Here is a 22288-nt window from a genome sequence, read left to right on the forward strand (position 1 = left end):
AAGCATCTGAAAGTAAGCCTTGCAGTCAGCATTCCTGCCTTCTGCAGAGGCATGCAGCTCTCTAATGCTGTTCCTGCTTAACTGTTGTAATCCCGGTGAATCTTATGGAAGCCTTATTTATGATCATGTGAGTGCTGTAAGAAAGAGGGGTTGATTTTCATTTCCCATGGTACTGAGCTCATGTAAGTGTGGCAACTGTATACTCACTGCCTTTGAAAATCCTTTGAAATGCTCCCACAAATATGTGCACCTCACATGCTGAATTATTAAAATTCTTTTAAGAGCACAAATTGAAATAAAGGATTTTCTGCAGAACTGGAGACCCAATAGTGGCCAGTTCATTCTATTGCACATGTTTTGCCTCTAGCAGATCTTCTTGTGCACAGCTGTGGATTTTGCTGCCTGAGAATCTTTCTAACTACTTGTTTTGGCTGTTGTTTTTAAATACAGTTCTGTGAATGAGACATATTCCTCAAGAGAGTAAAGTGAGGCTGGCCCTTGTCAAACAGCAAACTTTGGGGACAGCAATGTAAGGTACATGCCAGGTGATGGAAGGGAAGTCTGGCACATGGCTATGTAACTTTCACTGCTATATTCTGTTTTTCTTTCTCCTTCTAATTGATAACTCTTGCCATCTGTTCCCAATCCATCCCTCTGCTGTCCTTTCCTACACACTGTTTCCTGCCCTCGTTCTGCTCTTCAGACTTGGACTGCCTGCCTGAAGTCTGCTAACTGGTGCTGATGGATACAGATAGTGGCTGAATGGGGAGATGTCTCTCCCAGCGGTGTGAGGGAGACTAAGGTTAGATACATTTGGGCTCTTCAAGCAGTTGCGTGGGCTCAGATGCTCTTCTCTCAGGGCTGTTATAACTGCAGCTTCCTGAATGAACTCAGACATTTTACAAAAAATAAAACAACATGCTGTGATGAAAGAGGTTTAGTTGTTGCCCTAAGAAGGGTTCCTTCTGAAGCTACACTGTGGCTCTGTAGGATTAAATAAGCAAACTAGAAGTACTGGCTTTTCTATTTTCTGTTTTGTACTCTACAGTCTGTATTTGAATCTTTTTGTGCTTTACAGTCTATATTTGAATCTGTCTTTTCTCATCTAACTTTCCCCTTGGTGGCTTAGCATACGGGAAGCCTGTTTTATAGTGGAGAGAAATTTATTTATACATGTGAAGAACTGTATTTTTAACAAAAGCCTAGATGGGTATCTGAGTTAAAGGGATTTTTTTTCTCTTGAGAACTCAAAAATGGGCAAAACCTAAAAAGAATAAAGTATGATAATAGGTGTTCTGCCATTATCTGAAAAGTGCTTGCCCTTGGTGAGCAGAAGAAGCAAGGGTGTAGATTTGGTCAAATGTATCATTTTTTAGCTGTTCATAAAGTTGCTAAATTTAGATCCTCAAACAAATATATAAGTCACTATTTTGCATTGATTTTCAATGGAATCTAGGGACTGAGGTACAAAGAAAAAATCTGGGACCCTGACTTTACCAACATACAAGAAAAGCCAATCAAAGCTAAACTCAAGGCCCATGTTTTAATTTCTCTTGAGGGCTCATGCAGAGCCCTTGATGTCTTACTGAGCACTTACAGAAGGTGTAGAGGGGAAAAAAGACTGTTAGGGCTTACCTCTCTTGCACTTGTAATGCTTGCAATGAGCTTTATGATTTTTAGATTATAGCTGCTATAGCTTGTGGGTTACATACTTATTGTGTGCTGACGCAACCAAATTATTAGTTCTTTTATGCTGGACTAATGGTACCAAAGCTACCATCATAAGGCAGCAAAAAAACTTCCGGAAAAGGTGGAAGTTGCCAGAATGTTTTCTTTATTACTTCTCCCACACTACAGATTTTAGGATGTCAGTTAAAACAAGCAAGTTCTAATAAGCTTTTAGTGAAAATCAGAAAACATCAAAAACTGCAGCTGCAAATAGTTCATTGACTTCCTTGATTGTCATATTTTCCAGTTGTACAATAATGTTTATTGCAGTAGGCTCTGCCACGGAGGAAGAAAACATATTTCCTTCAATGGGAGAAAGAGAGACAGTTAACCAGAATAAAATGCTCATTCATCTGCTGATATAGCTGATGGTGTAGATACGAAAGGGTTCCTACAATTTCCATGAAACTCAATAATTTCAAGTGACTTTAATATTTTTTTTAATGTTTTTATAACACTGATTAGAAACCTCTAGGTGATGAAATGCTGGAGCTCCAGTGAGAATCTAATAAAAATACCCCCTGGGATTGATTTTGATTGACCACGGTTGCCTGCTTGTTCTTATTTTTCTGTATATGAACAGACAGGAACAAGCACAATAGAGTTAACACTTTCCTAGCCTAACTCTTGAAATTAGGTACCTAGGATGCCATTAACTTGAAGCACTGAAACCCACACTGAGGATGATGTAATCTGAGGATGAGGCTCCCATGATTATATACTGGTAGCGCTTTGATGTTAGCAAAGTGCCCAGGGCTGAACATATAGGGGTAGGGTTTTTGGTCTTTCCCTGGGCACACAACAGGTAATTCTCCTCTTAAAATGCAAGGGGGCTAGTGGGGGGATCAATCTATGTTCCACATAGTCAATAAAGAGCATTCCCCTGTGCTGTGTAAAGCTGATTTCAGTGTACACACTTGGAAACCTCTACTCTGTGGGCATTGCAGCAATGCTGAGTTCTTTCAGCCACATCAATAACTAAAATCCAAGATGTCAGTCTCCCCTGAGCGTTTTCCATCTCTGGCTGCTGGAACTCCTTTAGGTTTTCTGCAGGCTTCACCAGCCCTCATTCTCTGTTGACTAAGTTTAGTTAGAAAGTACCATGGAAATTTGGAACGTTACTAATAATTACAGCTCCTTTGTCATTCATGTCTCCAAATGGAATTGAGGGTATTGAATGGAGTTATGTAAAGTGGGAGTTGGCCTCTTCTCTCAGGTGACTGTTGATAGGACAAGAACTAATGGCTTGAAGTTGTGCCACGGTGGTTCAGGTTAGGTACTAGAACAAACCTTCTCTGAAGGAGTGGTGAGGCACTGGAACAGGCTGCCCAGTGAGGTAATAGAGTCAGCAGCTCTAGAGGTGTTCAAGTACCATGTAGATGTTGTACTGAGTGATATGGCTCAAGTAAGCACGATGGGGATGTGTTGGTGGTTTGAACAGATGATCTAAGAGGTCTTTTCCAGCCTGAATGATTTTATGATTCTATTAGAAAAAGTAACACACAGAAATTCATAACTTAAATTAGTGACATAGCTCTCCTGGTGTAAGTAGTTCTTGTTCTGGGAACAATACTGGTTCTTCTAGAGAGCTAACAAATGCGTGTGCTTATAAATTGGTGAAAGAGAGTTCAAAGTTATTCTTTAGAAAGCTTTACATCTTTTTAAAGTGAAGAAAATTTTTTTTTTCTCAAATATAGATGTTTAAGTTTATATGCATATTTTATATCTAGTATCTCTGGTAAAGTTTCCACATGATGAGCACAGTGAAAAAGAAATTGAATCAAAGTGTACAATTATATTAATTTAGAGAAATATTACTCTCATTAGAAATTAAGAGCTATGCAAACACTGGAATGTTAAATGAAGTTTAAATGATTGAATTCATTTATGCTTACTAATTCTTTTCAGTTTTTCTTAGTATGATATCACCAGGCGTATGGAGGTTGAATCCATTTAAGTGATTTATCTTCTATCTTTCTTGAAGCTGTTTTCTCAGTTAGAAAAAGACCAACATTTTCAAAATAGATGTATTAGCAGTCAGCAGATGTGTCTGAGGTGGAATACATGTTTATTAAATACTATGTGGTTTATGCAGTTTGAGGATGGTTTTTCACTCTGGGTAACTCATGCTCAAAGCATCAAACTTTCATAGCTGTTTCACCGTTGGTTCTGCTAGAGTTCTGGAGGGGCTGCTTGCACTTCCCCTGCTTCCTCTTTGTCAAAGAGCCTGTACATTGCAGGCTGCTATAGCTTCCTCCAGAATGTTTGTCAGAATTATTGTATCATATAACAGAATGGTTTGGTTTTGAAAGTATCTTAAAAGATTATGGAGCTCCTACCACCCTGCCATGGGCAGGGCTGCCCCCCACCAGATAAGGATGCCCAGGGCCCCAACCAACCTGGCCTTGAGTGCCTCCAGGGATGGGTCAGTGCACTACAAACTGCAAGACATGCTTATTTATTTTGTGTCATCTACATGAAATTTAGAGATATGACACAGTCAAATTTTAGTATTTTTGCCCTGTGCAGAAAGGGATTCTGTTTTATTTTGGTGTAATCACCACAGCAGAGGGGAGTGGGAAGTTGCTGGTGTTGATACCTATCTGTGTCAGGCTGGAATATAGGCCAGCTTCAGCTACTCTGGTTATTGGCAGTTTTGTGTAATGTCTCACTGTATTCGGTACAGGCAGCTTGCTGCTTTGATTTGCTTCTCACTTTTCCTTGCAAACACTGCACTCAGCAAGCAAGCAAACACCGAAAAACAAAGGGTGCCTGTAAGCCCTTTCGGGTCAGCCAGGCAAGTTTGTGAGCTGAGCATGCTAGCGCTCGTGAAGCAGCTCCCAGCTCTGCCGGGGCTCCCTGCCATTGACAGCATAGCCCACGGTGTGGCCGCAGAGCCACGGAGCCCTGCTGCACATCTTCTGTCCTCCCTGCCTCTTGCCTTGGGCCCAGGAGCAGGGCACCGCTGCGAGGCGGCAGCAGAGCCGCTCACATGACTGATGCTGGGAGGGAGAGCAGGGTGGTGGTTTTTTTCTCCTTTTTTTTTTTTTCTCTTTTTGTGTGTGTGTGTGTGTGAGCGGCTCCAGTCTATGCACAGTTGGCTCCCAGCTGACAGACAGGATGTGGGGTGGGCTTTGTCACCAGCGCGCCGGGCGCTGTGTGCCCGGCTATGCTGGCAATTACACAGTGCCCAGAAACCTGCTGCTTATGTCAGGGTGCAGGCAGCCTGAGCACATAGAAATTGGGTAGCTGTATTATTATTTTTTTTTCTATTTCTTTTTTTTTCCTCCTCTTTCTTCTCAGCAAAGGTTATATAATGAGGGGATTGCTGCTAAAGTAAAAGGGAAAATGAAGTCTTTGTTAAATGCCTTCACAAAGAAAGAAGGTAAGCGATACAAGCAGAACACTTTGATGTTTCAGACTGGTGTTTTCTTGTGTACATTTAATATGATTGGCTTAGTGACTATATAATTAATCAGTTCATACAGTTTTGTTTCCAAAATTATTTTATGCTAGACAGTCCATTTTGGCAACTGATTATGAAGGCTGGATGTGACTTTTTTAATTGTGGTTTTTTTGTTTTTTTTTCTATGAAGTAGTTATAGAAATGTGTTATTCCCTAAGAAATGCATTTGAAGACATGTAAGGAATTTCCTGAGTGAATTTTTGTCAGTGACTGCTACTCCTTCAGATGTATGAAATGCCAGGAGTAGAAGGATGCTGAGAGATAAGGAAGAATTAAATGATGCTTTCAGACATGCTTTTAGGGATGATAATTTTAAACTTCGGGGGCTTTAAATTAGTTCAGGCATTTTCATGTCATGTTATATCAACTGTTTTTCCCAAATGAGTTTTGGAATAGTTATTCTTATAGTCGTGAGCATAGTGAGATATTAGGGAGTGACAGTGTCCAACAGAGCTAAAAAAGTGGATGTTTTCATTCCATCATTTTGTGTTGTAGTGATTTTTTTATTGTGCAAATAATATAAATAATGACTATAAGAGGAGCTAAAAAAATATCCGCCCACTTACAGTTTGCAGATTGCTGGGGAAAAGAAACAGTTGGGAGGAATATTAATCACTTTAGGCATGAAAATGTTTATTTTTAACTCTTTCTGTAAAAGATCTGTTAGACACACACCAATTGGTGTCATTAGTTGCCCCCTTTCCTGTTTATTCTCTGTAGTAAAGGCTGGTTTTGCTTGCACTTCTGTCCTTAAGGATAGAACGTTAATAGTGAATCAAAAGCTGACTCCTAAATATAAGATCCTTTTCTGACATGTGAAGGAAAAAGTGTGAATTTAACATGATACCTGTATATGTGAGTGTTCATATATACAATGCATACTACTTTCCAGTGGGAGATAGTGCTCAGCCCTGTGCTTTCTCTGACTGCTGGCACAAAGGTGCTAACAGCTCACTGCTGTCCTTTCCCCATCCCGAGCTCGTGTCCTCCCGCTGCCGCTGACATGCACAGCTGACAGCACACGGACAGAACCCATGGGCACCGTTTGTTTTGGTGGAGTTGTGGCTCCAGACCCTACCCTGGGTGTAAGCAATTTTAAGGGGTAGAAAACTGAAGTCTTAGGGTTAGACCTCATTTTTACCAAAGTCTGAGACAAACTTTTGTGATCTTAAGGAAACAAGGCTACTTCTTCAGGCAGAAACCTGTATCTGCAATACATTTTCTGATTTTTGTCTCTTTTTTCCTGTAATTAAACTATTGTGGTAGGTAATGTGGTGGGTTTTATTTTGTACCTGGGAAAGATTTCTGTCTTCAGTGAAATCACATCCAGAGCCATATATAATCCTCAAAGTACAATAGTAGGGTAAAAAACAGCACAACTATGTCATAGACGTTGGTCAGAAGATCTGTGGATGTTAATTCTGGATATAAGAATTTTCTTCAAGTTAGAACTAGCCCGTGGATTTCACCGTGACATTTGAGGCAGTAAGGTGCTTTCAGTGACACACTTTGCTGCTTTGAAACCCTGAAAAGCTATGAAGAACAAGAGATTTGGAATACCCAGAAAATGATATAGACTTTCTGTCAGTTTCTAGGACAGATATTGAACTTCATGCCTTTGACATCTTTTAAAGACTACTTCTCTTGTTTTAGCCTCTTTTCAAATTATGGAAATAAATTTAAAGCCTTTTCTCTCTGTGCACACTGTTCTCTTTTCTATGCTTGTTCTGATATTCTTGGGCTACTTACCAAACACTGTTTCAACCTATTAGAAATATTAAGGATACTATTTTAAAGTACTAAGTATCACAGTTAATCATAAAGCAGTTCAGGTGAAAATTATATAAACCATTATTTTCCTTACAATTACACCTTTATTTTACATTATAAATATGCATTCAGTTTTGCTCTGGAACTTAAGTTTTTCTGTGTACTCCCAATTAAAAGCTAGCTGTCAAGGCAGGACAGATTGATTCCTGTGTATATTCAAATTTATGTGAATTCATTTACTTACAGAGTATGACAGACACAATCTAATTCTGTTATTTTCTATGTTTTTAAAGGGCATTGAATGTGTAGACATTTGTGGCACTTTACAAATGGCATTTGCTGGCACTTTAGAGATGTAGGATGATAGTTTGTGAGGCTTCTTTCCCAACTGAAATATGATATTTGAAAATTACAGCAGCTCAGTGGAGTCCTCAGAATGACACCTGTCTGGCTGCCTTGTATTAGTTATGCTACTGTGACTTTTCAGGTGTAACTACGTGCATTTTTCAGATTTAAGTACATGCAGGATCAATCCTACAACCATGAGCTCCACTGAAAGTAACGAGAGTAGTTGCATGAATGTAGACTGTGCTAAGTATGAGTTTCCAGGGTCAGGTCCCTTACTGCCTTATTTAATAAGTAGAAAATGCTGTCACTTCTAGTATGAGTTGAGTGTCTTTTATTAGGAAATTCTACTTTTAAATTGCTCTTGCAAGTAACTGACCCACTAGAGTGAGAAATGGTCATGTGGAATATGAAGTGTCTGCTTGTTCAAATTCTCGTATGGCTGCAGCAGTGTACCAGTAATGTAGATGAATGGATAGGCTCTCTGGTTTGCATTAGGTTTTTATTGCTCTTGCTTTTGTTTTCTGTAATGACTGTTTCATTAACTAGCATATTGCAGCCTTTGGATACAGTCATGTTCTCCCCAGGACATGGCACGTGACAAGGCGAGTGTATTACCCTGGGGTAATATGCTCTATATACAATAGTAATAGATGGAGTAGAAATGCCTAGATTAGAAAGAGATGAATACCAGGGGATTGTAGAGGTGTAATAGAGTTCTGCCAGAAGAAAAATCTATGTCCTTGATTTTTAACCTGGAAGATGGGGATAAGGTGACTGATAACACAACAGATTTCAGGTTAGGCCTGAGCTTATGATGGAACAAAATTGGAGAATTTTGTTGGATGCTGACAGGAGAAGGGAGATGGAAGATGATACAACAAAACCTACTGATCAGCCCCATTCAGTGTCTTTCTGATTGAATATTAGGACATAGAGTGAATCTGAACAGCGTGAGAGTCAAGCTTGGTGATAATTAGCTGTTTTCCTTTTCATAGACCGTAGATCAGACTGCTCAGCAGACTCTGACCGCTGGCATTGCCTGCCTGTTCATTAAAACCAGTAAACAAGTTAATGTTGGCCAGTTGTTTTCAGTTTTAATGATGTTTTGAAGATAATTAATTTGGTTAAATATGCAGGCAAGGTAAAGTTTCTGTCTCTGCAGAAAAAAACCCAATGCCATATGTTGCTAAATCTTTTTATGGGGTGGTAAGCGCATATAAATGATAAATTCATCTGCAATTACCCTGGATGTCTTTCTTTGCACAGTGCCCTTTAGGGAGGCTCCTACCTACTCAAACAGAAGGCGGAGACCCCCGAGCACCTTAGCGGCACCACGTATCTTGCTTCGTTCCAACAGTGACAACAACCTGAACATCAACAATATCCCTGAGTGGTCAGTCTCCTCTTCTGCGTCTTCCCACCGCAGCCTTTCACCTCATCTACTTCAACAGATGCAGAATAATCCTAATGGAACTGTAAAAACTGTGGGGAGCTACACTCCATCCTCCCGGAGCCGGTCACCGTCCCTGAACAGGTTGGGAGAGGATGGCAAACGGCAGCAGCACAGGCACATCAGGTGAATTTTGAACATTCACAAAGTATGAAATATTCCTAATGTCATCATGCTACACTGCTATGTTCTTTTATGGAATTTATCTGACCATTTTTTCAGGCTATATAATATATAGGTAACAAAATCTCAACAGCGATTTGAACAGTGGAACATGTTCAAATGTGAAAGTTTTAATCCTTCCCACCCTTGGTAGTCAGTGCTAGCTGGTTCCCTACAGAGCTTGAACAGTAAGGCAGACTACAAAATCTAGCAAAGCTCATCAGCTCCAAATCACAGAGCAAGTTCTCAAGGTCTTATAATTGTATTCAGCATCCATAAAAGATATTTCTGAGATTTTTGGTCCCATCTATAGGTCATGCTTGAAACCTGTGCTGGGCCTGCTAAGAGTGACAGAGCAAAGACGGTTTAAGTTTTCTACAGATGAGTGCTGAACCAAACAGGAAACCAGAGGGAATAAGTGTGGGCAATAAGTGGGGCAGTACAGGAGGATGACTGAGAGCAGAGGGAGTTTCTTGACTCATGTCATAATCATGACAGGTGTCACGGGCACCTGTCATGATTATCCTTGCTGCAAGGTTTCACATTCCCTCAGATTTTGCTGCTTTCTCTCCTCTCGAATTATAAAAGCGATTTAGCAGGCACTCTCTGCAAATAACCTGCAGCTATGTCCCACTGGAGAGCAAATCCCGACGAATTAGAGTGATGTAGATATTGCAAGTAATATAATAAAGCAGGTGATTGTGTCTAGGTTTTGATCACAAATGAGGACTTCAGGTTTATGAAGCCACTGTCAAACAGTGAACGGGCAAATTAGTTAAGCTTCCCTTTGCATAGGACACAGAAAATGCAACTGTTAAGTGTGTAAGTGATGGAGCTGCACCAGGATGATAAGCCAGCTGGGTTAAAGCACAGGGTTACAAAAATGAAGGAAGGCGGTACTGATAGAAATTTTCAGTGCTTAAATATTTTGACAAAATGCATTTAATTCAGTCATCATTTAAAACATCAGCCTTTGTCCATCCTGTTTCCTAGTATCAAACATATTCCATTCTTCAATGCATAAAAGGCAAGGGTATTGTTAAGTAAGGTAGGTGTTAATTTCTCTTTGCTATTTGTAAGTATCTGAATCTTTAATCGAGTTTCCAAGTCAGTAAAACAGAAAGTGATGTAGTTGAAGTTACTGTTCACATTCTGCATGTTTGTATTCTCTCTTTGGCTGTAGGCACAAAAAACTGATAATCATTATTTGTGCTGGCAGCAATATTTCTGGGATGTGGTGCATAAAATAGTTATCTGAGAAATAAGAACCCCTGAAAGAAATTCTTAGGCAAGCAGCTTCACGCAGCAGAGCAAACTATGTTACAATAGTGGCAAAAGCTCATTTGGTTATAATTTGGGTGATGCTGCTTCACACAGAAGTATGGCAACTTCAAGTCATGTTGTCTGGAAGGAGTCTTCACCTGCGAGGTAGTTTTTGCAGAATGAGTGTGCTTGTGTTCTACTTAATGTCGCTGGTATCACCAAAGTGGGAAGATTTACCTTGTTTTCCATGACTACTTCAGCTGTAATGGATAAAAAGTGCCTTTTCTTCAGTATTCCTGGGATAACATGTTTCAACCGGAGTACAAACTCTTCTTTGAGGGAGAGAAGTAAAATTAAAAAAAAAAGAAAATAAAAAATTGAATATGCATTTGAGTGATGTTTATTTGGTTTGGATTTATTCAGCCACTTTTCCCTTTCTGTGAACCAGTGGTTTTGAAAACTAGCATAAATGATGGTGCAAACAAAATTCCTGCCTGAAATTGCATGGTAAAAAATATTGGTTGTTCTGTTAATATGCCAGTATGATAGCCACATGCATAGCTGTCCAGATGCAAAGTGCTATTTAACAGCAAGGCTTTTCTGAGAGAGATCCAGAGCTACAAGTGCTTGAAGAGAACTGAAGTCTCTCTAAATTTAAAGGCAACAAAATCATTTTAAAGTCTCTCCCTGCAAGCAGTTCCTTTTGATGCCACAGGCCTGCTTTGCTGCCTTGAATGGCAACTCACATGATGCAGATTTTGTTTCACTGTGTGACCACCTACTTACTATCAGCTAAATGTGGGAATTGGTGCTAATTATTTGCAAACAGTACATAACTGTGAAGCTGCTCCTCCCTTTATATGACAAAGTCCTTTCAGACTGAATGTTGGATGTTGGAGCCACAGCAACAGAAGGGGCAGGGTGATGGAAAAGTCAGGGTTAGCTTCACCAGGAGGTTAATGAGGTGTCAGAGAGCAGTCTGCTGCTTGGAAGGACAGAGCTGGAGAGTGATGCTGGAAGGGGTCCATGTGGTCACTGCAGCCTGTCACTCAGGTGTTCGTTTATATTCTCACCTGGCTGCTGTTCTGCACACCAATCAGGGGTGCCCACCTACTCCTGGGCAAAGGGAAAACATACTAAACTCCTCATGTTCTCTTCTGGCTTCTTCTTGACATGGGACTTGCTGGAGCAAGGGGACAAAAGGGAGATCTTTCTAAGAAGTCATGACTCCGCTGTTGCAGCCCTGATTTCCATTACTAAGCTCGTCTTGTGTGAGAAGATGTCTTCAGTGCAAAGCTTAAATATGCCATTATACTCTTCTCTTTCATTAAGAAAGAAAATGAATGAACCTTCTGTTATAGGTGAATAAAATGCTGCTACCAGGTTAGGCAGAAAATGCAGCTTGATACATTTGGGAATTGTACATGGAACAATCTGGACTGTTTACAGTTATGAGTATTTCTTCACTTATAAGGAAAAAGAAATGGAGCCAAACTGAAAATTGAACATCAGCTTTTCCTGTTTTCCTTTAAATGGTGTGAGCCATTTCTGATGCAAAGTCCTTCACAGACAAGCAACAGGAGTTTACTGTTAAAGACTTAAGGACCTCAGCACGTCTTCATGGTAATAGAAAAGCATGATGAAGTGAAAGGGAAACATCATTCCAAGTGAAGAAGAAGTTACTGAGTTACCGAGTAGGATGGAAGTGTTGATGATAAAAAAGGAGAAGATGAGGAAACAGTAAGGAACAATCCTCATATTTCGTTTGCTTTATATAGCATTGTGAGATCATTTAGTTCTCCTTAAAAGAACACAGAAAGCTGAAATGCTACATCACCAGTCATTCATTTCCTTTTTCTACTCTTCCTTAAAAATCTTTATTAATACTTCTCTTTCTCACAAATGATTTCTGTTTCTAGACTTTAAGACCTTCATACTTTACTTCTTTTTACATTGTGATATCTCATACAAGTTTTCTACCCTCTAATATTTGCTTCTTTCTCATGCTATATTTCTGACAGTTACTTATTTTGGAGAGATTTAATAATGATCTGTTCAGTAGTTTTCAATAATTTCTCTCTGTGTATCATAACTGGATTGTGATTTTTTTAATGATCTATGACTTGTTAGTACGGGCCACTCTGAAGTCACTGCGAGAGCTATTGATTCCCACAAATAAGTAATGAACTCTTTGAGAATATGCTAACTGTCCTTAGTGCACATTCAGATGCAGTATTTAGCTTCAGGCCACGGAGTGATGAAGGAACTTAATTATTTAGTCCATAGTAGAGTGATGAAGTAACTTAAGTTTTCAGTCTGTTCACTTGATGATTCATTTTTCTTGATTGTTCAGTTAACATTGCAATATTACAATGTTATCCATTCCCAACAAACATTGTATATACAGATGTTTAAAAATCTTTCTGACAAATTGTGGAGCTCGTGTTGTGTGGTTGTACAGAAAATTTAAAGTTAATTTGGGACTGTGAATGTGCAAGTTCCACTTGTAGAAAAACGAAAAACTTTAGTATTTATTTTAGTTTCTAGGCCAACATGAACAGGTGAACATTGTATTTCAAACAGAAGGACTTCCAGAATGTAAAGAATGCATTTAAGATGAAAATAGAACATGTGTATATGTTTTTTTTCTGCAGGATTAGATGTATTACTGGAAGATGATTATGCTTAATTTAATACTACCAATATGATGGTAAATGATTAACTTTCTTCATTTTAAATAACCTGTTAATGATTTTAATTTCAATCTCCAGTGCCGTTTACAGTCCTAGTGCCAACAAGGATACTCTGTCTGCCTTGGATTATCAGGGTCCAAAACGCAAGCTTTACAGTGCTGTACCAGGAAGACTTTTTATTGTCGTAAAGCCATATCAACCTCAAGGAGAAGGGGAAATTCATCTGCACAAAGGAGACAGAGTAAAAGGTGAGTAATTAATTTTAAACAAGCTTTTCCTTTTCTACATTGAAATTTTATTTTAAGATTATTTTATCTTAGGAAAAAAAATCTCATATTTAATAGAAGTGATTTTTTGCTTTTGTTTCTTTAGAAGGTATTTTGCTCCTAGTTCCATTCTGTAACCAATCTGTATTCAGCTACTATTTTAACTGTAAGTGACTTTTAAGTACATTGAAATTCAAAAACATGTGCAGTAGTAGCAGCATGTTGCACAGAACATGTAATTGGCTTCTGTAGTCATTACAGAAAGACAGCATTAGCACTTTAAAAGTTTGTAAACTTGTTGGCTATCCAAAAAGCTCAGGAAGGAAACAGCAATAGGGACAAAGTCTGTCTTTGTTCCTTTCCTCAAGGAGCAGTTCACTTGTTGAACTGAAAGAGTCCCCTCCTGAGAGGTAGCGTAAGTATGTAGATAGAGTCTGCTGTAAGTAATTTAAGGATCAAATATGGTGATGCACATATCATTTCTGGTGTCTGGTGCACTTCTCAAACAAGAATACAGTAAAATCAAAGTCAAAGTTCAAGTTATTACTTTGAAGACAGAAAGCACTTCAAGATAATGCTGAGAGAGTAAGAAATGTGCTGTACAAGACCCAACTTCCTAAGAGAGTAACCACAGTTTAATCTGTGATTTTGCATATCCAGCTAAAACTGGCACAAAAAGATCTGCTAGTCAATACATGCAAACAAAATTCCAGTTATGGAAGGCAAATAAGAAGGAATAAATTCTGAATCCTAAATAAAAATGTTAAACAGATGAAAGTTTCCCTGCAACTGAAACTGTTTACCTTCAAAAGGAAAATATCCCACTTTTCTGATCCTGTTTGTAGTGGCTGGACGTAATTAGGGAGATATTAAAACGTATTTTTCTGTTTTACAAATGGTTGACATTTGAAGCATTTTTAAGTTTAATAATTATTTTTAACTCAGTCCTTCAGAAGGTGTAGAGCAAATTTCAAGATCACTACTCTTTAAAGATAAAACACATGTAAAGTTTTATAAATGTAAGGATGAAGGAGGAAGGTTAAATTTAGGAGAGCTGTTTGATTGCTGTGGGGCTGAAAAAAGTGATTTGACAGTTCCAAGTGGCTATACCCTGTCTGATAGAAATCAGTGATTATGAGTGAAAGAAAATGGTGCACAAGGAAATTAGGGAGAGCCAATAGGAACACTTAATAAAACTGTAAAAGCTGACAAGTAATGGGAGTTAACTAAGCTAGAGTAAAATTAATAAAGACATGCAAAGCACTGGGAATGCCAGATATTGAGTAAAATTGAAGTTACTGATAGCAGAGTTGGCTTCAAATTCTAACAAAACTGACAGAGATTTGTATCTTCTGGGAACCTCTTTTGTAAGCATTCAGTCTATGAGAATAAATGCAAAAGAAGAAATGCATTATTTCAGTTAACAAAAGCCTTGAAATGTCAAAAGAATGGGTACAACCTAGAGAAAGTTTAATTTGCATTATGAGTAACTGTCATGCAAAACATAAAGCAAACTGAATGTAAATGTAATTTTCATACTTTTACATGAGAATACTGAAAATGTGGAGACCTGGGGTCTTGCACAGTTTGTTCTCACCAAGAAGGTGTAGGAAAAAGACAGTAGAATAAGCTACATGTTAGTGAATTGAAAGAAAATAATAACAAAAAAGTGAAACATGCATATTCCAGAAGTTTTAGCTTGAGCATAATCTAGGGAGGTTTATCACCAATTGGGAGAACTGCTGGTTCCTACAAGAGGTGAAATATGAGGAGCCATGAGTAGTATTAAATAGCTTTCTGAATCAGATGTGTTCATGAGGTTCCTAGTAGCTGCCAACAGATAAAGAATGAATATGGCTGAGCAACAACATCTACTCTTTGGGAAGTATTATATCCCTACATGGTTTTGTTCAACTGAGTTGCTGGTTTTAAAGATACGGTAGAGGATTTAAGAACAACTTAGGCCACAGATTTTAGTTACCAGAATAAAGCATCAGAGACTCCAGGCAGTTCTGGAGAATGACAAAACAGAAAATGTTTTCCCTGACAGAAGTGGAAACACTATAACACATTCGTTGGTATGCTGAAGTTTGTAGGACGTTCATTAGCAGGCTGCTTGTTTACAGTAGAATCTGGGCTGATTATATGCAAAAATACCCATCAAACAAGGAATTTAAATTTCAATGAAGTGTTTAATAGTTAAATAAATTAGTTCAGGAGCCTTGGTTCTAAGCTACTATGACAGTAACTGGAAAACAGTGCAGGGGAAAATTAGTTCACTTTTCAGATCTTCTTAATATAGGATGATCAGGACATAAGACAGTGATTTTGTGGGGGCAATAACTGAAGCATATAAAAATACTGAAACAGAAAATGGGGAAAATCTGTGTTTACTGAAGCTGACCATAAATTATTTACTACTTTTATATAAAGCAAGGCTTACCTATCCAACATTATATCATCCCTACAGGGATTCTTCAGTATCAAATATATGATGTGCACATTGAAGCAAAAAGCTAGCAGAGATCTAGGATTTGCAGGCATGTTTATTTTACAGCATTTTATAGAACTTAAATGCAGTGAAGTCTAGTGAGATGTTTATAGATGTCAATCCATTTAGGAAAACTTGGAAAAAGAAAAGAATGTACATAGGAAAAAGAAAACAGTAGTTCTGTTACTTGACGAAGTCTTACTGAGTGTCATTTAAGTCTGTTTGATAGGAAGGCTAGAACCATATTATAGGTTGCAATTACTCATCAAAGGAAAAAGTTTCAGAGGCATATCAAACTCTATTTCTTGTTATCATGTCATTTTGGTTCCTCAAGTGTCACCAAAAATATGTCAGAATGTACACAACAAGGTTGTGCGGAGGATGAAGAATCCAGCTGAAACAACATTGATGCTTTAAAAAAGGTCTCAGATGGGTGATGGTACGGAGGAAGGATTCAAAATTACCATATTGGACAAAAATCTGGCTTCAGTTAAACAATTCATGCCTCTATTCAGGTGAAAATGTAATTATTTGAATCAGAGAAAAAAACAAAACAAAACAGACAAAAAAACCAACAACCCAAAAATTGTTTAACAGGAAGGACTGATAGACTTTCTCTCCATCATCTGATAACATGGGCATTAAAACTCACATCTCTCAGTATTGTGTGCTGGCTATCAAGTACTCCTTTGTAAGTAGAAGACTGACTCAGTACCTGGTATATCTTGTGTCCTTCTATCCCTAAAACTTGCTTAGCAAGACCACAATCCAGTCAGTAATGAAACTTCACACAGGTTACATAATAACCTATTAATTCAAGAATATTTTATTTAGTTTGAGGATACATGTGTCTGTTTGAGGCTTAGAGCCTCACCGTATGCAGTGTTTGAAAACACTCTTGACTCACAACTGAAAAATAAAAAGCTTTCTCTTGACCCCACTTATGCCAACTTGAGAGCTGCACTATGATTCTTGGGTTACAGATTAGTACAGAAATTCCTTGTGGGTTTCTAGGCTCTGTTCAGTCTGTCTGTTCTTGTCAGAGTGTACCATGAGATTGATCACTATAAAGATGTCAAAAGGCAATAGCCCAAAACATGTTAGAGAAAGGAATAATTAGGAAACGTTTTTATATGTTTTCTTTTATAACTTTTATAACTATAAGACAGGACATGGAGGTGAGTGAATCCCTAAACTCTTGTTGAGAAGTGCTTTTATCAGGTGAAGATGAGGCAGAGTTTTTTACTTTCTAAAACCTTTGAAAGTGCATGAGTGATAACTGATCACAGTAGATGGCACAAGGAAACTACTCAGAAAAAGATATGAATGAGCAAGGTCCTAAGATAATGTAAACTAAACAAAATGGTCTTGTATTAATAGAATATTACATAGCCTCTATAAAAATACCAGCTTTATTTTTAGTTGTTAGTCATGCTCACTGACATCATTTGTGTGTCTGCCACTCATGAGAGAAGGGCCATGGCTGATGTAAAAATAAACCTGGTAGCTTTATGCAGGTTTCATTCAAACATGAATGAAGAGCTAGCTTCATTCCCCATTGAAATATTTTTACCATATTTTGTTTCTTTTGCATTTTGTATGGGCCTAGAATTCCAGTGCGATAAAACTAATTCAGTCTAAACAGACACACGGACATATACAAACAAAATGTAAAGTATGTGCAAAATACACTTTAATAATCTTTTGGATTCATAATAGTTAATTCTTAAACTGTTACTCAGGTGGCATCTTTTATAACAAAACCCAGATATGGATAAGGCAATGCTTCACACACTTTGTGTGTGAAGAATTAATTCTTTTCTGTGTCTTGAAGACAAAGAATTACAGAAGGATGTATGCATCCCTGAGAAGGTTACCTGTTATTCAAGTCTATAGTAGCATACCTTGTTGTAAAAGTAGTAGATTCTACCTCTGATCACAACTCAGCACAGAGCAGACAATCTCTGGTCCCTTAGAAACAAAACAATGAAGTTGTTTGTTTGTTTTTTTCCAGAAACAATGTTATATTACGACATATCTCAAATGGACATGAATTACCTCTTACTGACTAAAGAAAAAGTTAAAGCATTGCTATTTGTGTCTTTGAAAAACTCTGAAGCCTCTTCTTGCTCACAGTTTTTTTCTTCCTGTCTTTCCATTATTATGTGTTTTTATTACAGCTTGTTTATTTGCCATGTGATTCCTATCTTTCTAATTTTTGGGTCCCAGAGTATTGTCTACTCTCTCCTTATGGGTGGCTATTAACTCTAAATTTTTGCTTCTCTCTTTTATTTTTATTGACTCCCATGGTATCACCACCCCTTCTGTTTCATCTGGAAATACATGGGCCAGTTCTGAAAAATGCTTGGTTTCTCTGTTACTGAGATTAATTACATTTTCTAGTGTTCATTATCTGGAAATATGGGAGCTTTTTCTGGTATCTCAAGTGTATTCCAACATATTTTTTGGAGGGGAATCTTGTCTGATGCCTCCCATGTAGGTGCAGTCTGTCTATCTGAGAGGATTTTAGTGCAATCAAGGTCCACTCCCAGATACGTTCTCTAGTGTTAGAGAAACAGAAGTCATACAGTAGTGATGACTCGAGCATCTGTTCTACCAGAAGGTCATCAGTTCTCTGCATTAGAAATACTGGCCCTTGCAATACTACTTTTACTTCAGTGTGCAATCCAAATATATCACTAATATTTTAATTTCTTGTAAAATCTACTTGTAAGTAGTTTTCAAAAAGAAAGATTATTAAACACCTGCTGTGCTTGAAAATATTGCCAACAGACAGTGTTCATGGGTGGCAGAAGGAAAGTTGTTCTCCTGGGCTTTTGCATTTGTTAGATTAGTAAATAAAATACCAGAAAGGGAAGAGCTACATAAGTATATTTTGTTTCTTCAATAGCATTTTGTATTTTGAGTGCATGAGCAAGGCAGCAGAATATAACCTAAAAGGCTTGCATAAGGATTGTTATACTATAAAATATGAAGGATGAAATTAATGTGAAATTAACCTTGCTCAGATTCATTGGTCTCCTTAGTTTCCTTACTGTCTCCTGACTTGATCAGTTTGATTTAAATTCCTAGCATAAATAGTTATGACACATCACAGATAATAAACTAATTCATTTCTTTCAGTCACTCTTACCTGAAGGAGACAGAATTGTGCTTCTAACTGGTAAATCAGAGTTATATGTGACAAACACATGGCCTTGCTCTTGCTCAAGCAAGAGTGCTTGCTTTGCTCAGGAGGCTGCATAAAGAGGGTTAGGATGTTCTTACATCTTCAAATCCCCATCATCTTCTGTAGAAACTGACCAAAAGCATTCAATAGACACAGAATACCAGTGAGGTGAGCTATGAAATGGATATGAGCACACTATTGTCATCTGACACAGTAGTATAGTCTTCTGATCTAAGTTGGTTTGGAGCTACTTCACAAGTTAATTCTCTCTGCTCTGCACTCCCCACACTTGTAGTTTGGCATTTCTCTGGAGAAGAGCAAACCTGGCTCCATCCTCACCTTCTTCAACAGAGATAGTGATAAAATGTACAGAACTAGAGATTTTCCCATTTCTTGATTCTAATTTCTTCAATATTCAAATCAGTACAGGAGGATTATTTTGTGCAGTGTTTTCATATCTACTCCCCTTTTCTCAAACTAAGACACATACCGGAACTGCAGAAAAGATAGTAGCTTTGTAAAAAGTAGTTCACAATGGTAAAGAGGAAGAAAAAGTGTACAATTCTAGATCTTGACTGGAACAGCACGGCTCATTCAGTTCCATTTCAGTTGAGCTCTCTTTCCTCAGATTTAGAGGATTAAGGGTAGATTACTGCATTTGTAGACTTTGACGTAGTGAGTGATTGCTCTGTTAACAATCCATCATTGTGAACCATCTCTCAAGCCAGGTCCTCTTCTTGAACACTGTTTGTTTTCTTTCTTAACAAAATACAGGTGATAAAGGTGAAAAAAAAAATGCTGCTCTGAGTCAGGATTTAGCCTGGCTTTGACTGTGGCCATGTTGGCTGTGGCTGACATGAGGACAAAAATTTAAGCTAATGTTCCTCAGCCTTCCCATCCTTTAGTGATAGGGAGGGAATGGGACACAACCAAGAGACATGAAGTTATCAGAGTTTAACAGTTAGTCCTTTAAAAGAAATCAGAAAATACAGTGGTTGAATTACAGGCCAGTAAGGTAGTTTTTCAGATAAACAGTAAAGGTAAAAGGGACTACATAAATTTGATTAGATTAATCCTAGAAGTCACAGATGATCACACATTAGTTTTAGAGGCAATACTGAAAGTTAAATATAAAATCTGAAAGTGAGAAATATCTTCTGTCCACATTACTTCCCCAGTTTCAGTTCTTTTTGATGTTCCACAGGCAGAGATGGGGAAAGATTGCTGAATTTGCTTCTCCTCTAAAAGAAATGCCTGTGCAGCTACTGTTGAATCCAACTGCTCAGGTCAATCATGCAAAATCATTAACTGCGGATACACAAGGCTTTCCTTCCAGATTGTACGTGGACTGCACAGGAACGTTTTCTACATGGCAGCTGGGGCTTGTTTGCATGCTGGAGGCCTTAACATGATTTTATCAGTGCTATAGACAATTAGTTCCTTTCTAGTAGTGTTGCACTCGTCTCAAGATATGTCAGTCTCTCTTGATCATGTATTTTAAAGCCAGAAATGATCTGCCCATAAGGCAGAACAGACAGATCCTGTTCATTGTTAATGACAGGGAGGGCAGGCAGGATATGTTTCTGGAATAAATGAGGATACATAAAGAAATGGAGTAAAATTTAAACCAGATTTGCAGAAAAAGGAGAAAGCAAGAGCAAGTTGTAATATGAGCTGACCTCCAATTATCTTGCTTATAATGTATGCATCAAGATGCACTTCAGATGCAGAGAACTGTCACTCTGGAAGGTAACTGTCATTTAATTTACATTTCTCTTATTTCTATGAAAACATAGTTTAAACCTTTAACTTTTTTTTCCTACTGAAATGTACTTAGAGGAAAGAAGTTGCCCATGTAACACAAAGTTAAGAAAATAGATTTGTAAGTTGTAACTTTTTAAAGGTAATTTTTCAGCAAAACTGTCTTTCCAGTGCAACACCTACTCTTGGAGCAGTTATGTCATTTGGAAGCTGTCCTTCCAAAGGGCAAATAATTCTGCAAATTTGCATCAAACAGCTGACACTACTAAAAGAAAAAAAAAAAAAGACTATAGTAAATGTTTCTGAGAGAAATAACTTGCTTTTTTGCCCTTCAGAAAAATAAAAACCATAGGGATTAATTTAAAAACATCCAGGAGATAAATTGTTGCTATCTACAATTCAGAGGAAAGCCTTTTACATTTCATTAGGTAAATAGCACTCTTTAGCAATAACTGAACAATGGTTTAAAGGTAAATGACATGGTCAAACTGCATTATGAATGGAAGCGGCACTATCATTGTTCCTTACAGATGAAATTTTCTGCTTTCCACTGCAAGTTCTAGAGAGCACCCTTAATTCCTTTTCTCACTAAAAGTATTCAGATCTTCAGCTGCACATCATCATAGCAAGCATATTTACTTTCAGCCCTTGTGGCTCTTAAATCAGCATAGACTAGTTCTGTTTTCTCTCAGCTTTTTTCTCTCAGCTGTAGAAATATTAGTTTATCCTTTAAGTTCCCAACTATCTGTGTTGGAATACATGAAGTATTGCCAGTTTTTATAGATACAAGAAATTATTTTATTTTTGACTCCTGCTTCAGAATTTCGTATTAGTGAAGCCACCTGAGATTTATTGAAAAGATTATTTCAACTTTTTTTTGGTAGTGCAGAACCCACATATTTATCTCAAATATTACATTTTTAGTATTAGGCAGTATGTGCTTCTCCTCCATTTCACCAGTAATTTGTCTTGTCTCAGTACATCAGTTGCATCTCTGGCTTCTCCACATTTGCCCCTTGCAGTTCCACTGGGTTTTCCTCTTCTTAATATCCATAATGTTGTATTCCTTTATATAAATATTATCATTTTATTTGTAGATTTAATTTCTTGACAAACTTAGACGAGAGTGGTAAAGGCTGGCTGCATTCTAGCAGTACCTCATTTTCTCTTCTACCTCTTTTCCATAGATGTTAGGCAGGTCTAAGGATATTTGCTTCCCTCTTGCTCTTAGCAATTGCTGATATTTAATAATCCATGCAATAACAGATAAGCTTTTGCTTTCTGGTAACCTCGTTTTGCCTTGTATTCACAGATGGACTTATAAAACACATTCTTTTTCTCATCTTGGCTTAGATGTTTTATCAGCTGCTGCTACTCTAAATGGATATCCGATATCCCGACTTCTTTCTCACTGTGCAAATTCTTTTTGGGCACTGAAATATCAATTTAATTTGAAGCATTTCTGAGAGATTAATGAAATATTGAGCTAGAGAAGACGTTCTTAATTGCTAATTAGTTGTTTTTCTACTTATCTTGCTAGTTTGTGAAATCAGGACTGAGATTCACTTCTGAACTCTCTTCAACAGGAATCTACTACTGCTGCATTTTTAGTTTCAGCTGATTGGAAGCTTGGGTGCACAATTGTTATTTGAAGTGGAATCAGTGTACAATAGAACACTACAATAGATATAATATCTATA

General features: G+C 37.8%; 1 protein-coding gene across 19 annotated transcripts in view; it reads left to right on the forward strand.

The window, feature by feature from the left end:
- Nucleotides 1-22288, forward strand: part of SHANK2 (SH3 and multiple ankyrin repeat domains 2) — a 320253-nt gene that overhangs the window by 112040 nt on the left and 185925 nt on the right. For 18 of the 19 annotated variants that reach the window (XM_085548205.1, XM_085548207.1, XM_085548210.1 and 15 more), the window contains 2 exons: nucleotides 8579-8888; nucleotides 12959-13128. In XM_085548205.1, coding sequence (XP_085404331.1) covers nucleotides 8579-8888; nucleotides 12959-13128 — 480 coding nt within the window. Of the gene's footprint in view, nucleotides 1-4595; nucleotides 5114-8578; nucleotides 8889-12958; nucleotides 13129-22288 lie in introns of those variants that run through there. The other variant, XM_085548214.1, reaches the window with a different exon arrangement.

Source organism: Coturnix japonica, chromosome 5, assembly GCF_054131305.1.
Source record: "Coturnix japonica strain WE chromosome 5, WE-NBRP24, whole genome shotgun sequence".
Classification (NCBI taxonomy): Eukaryota; Metazoa; Chordata; class Aves; order Galliformes; family Phasianidae; genus Coturnix; species Coturnix japonica.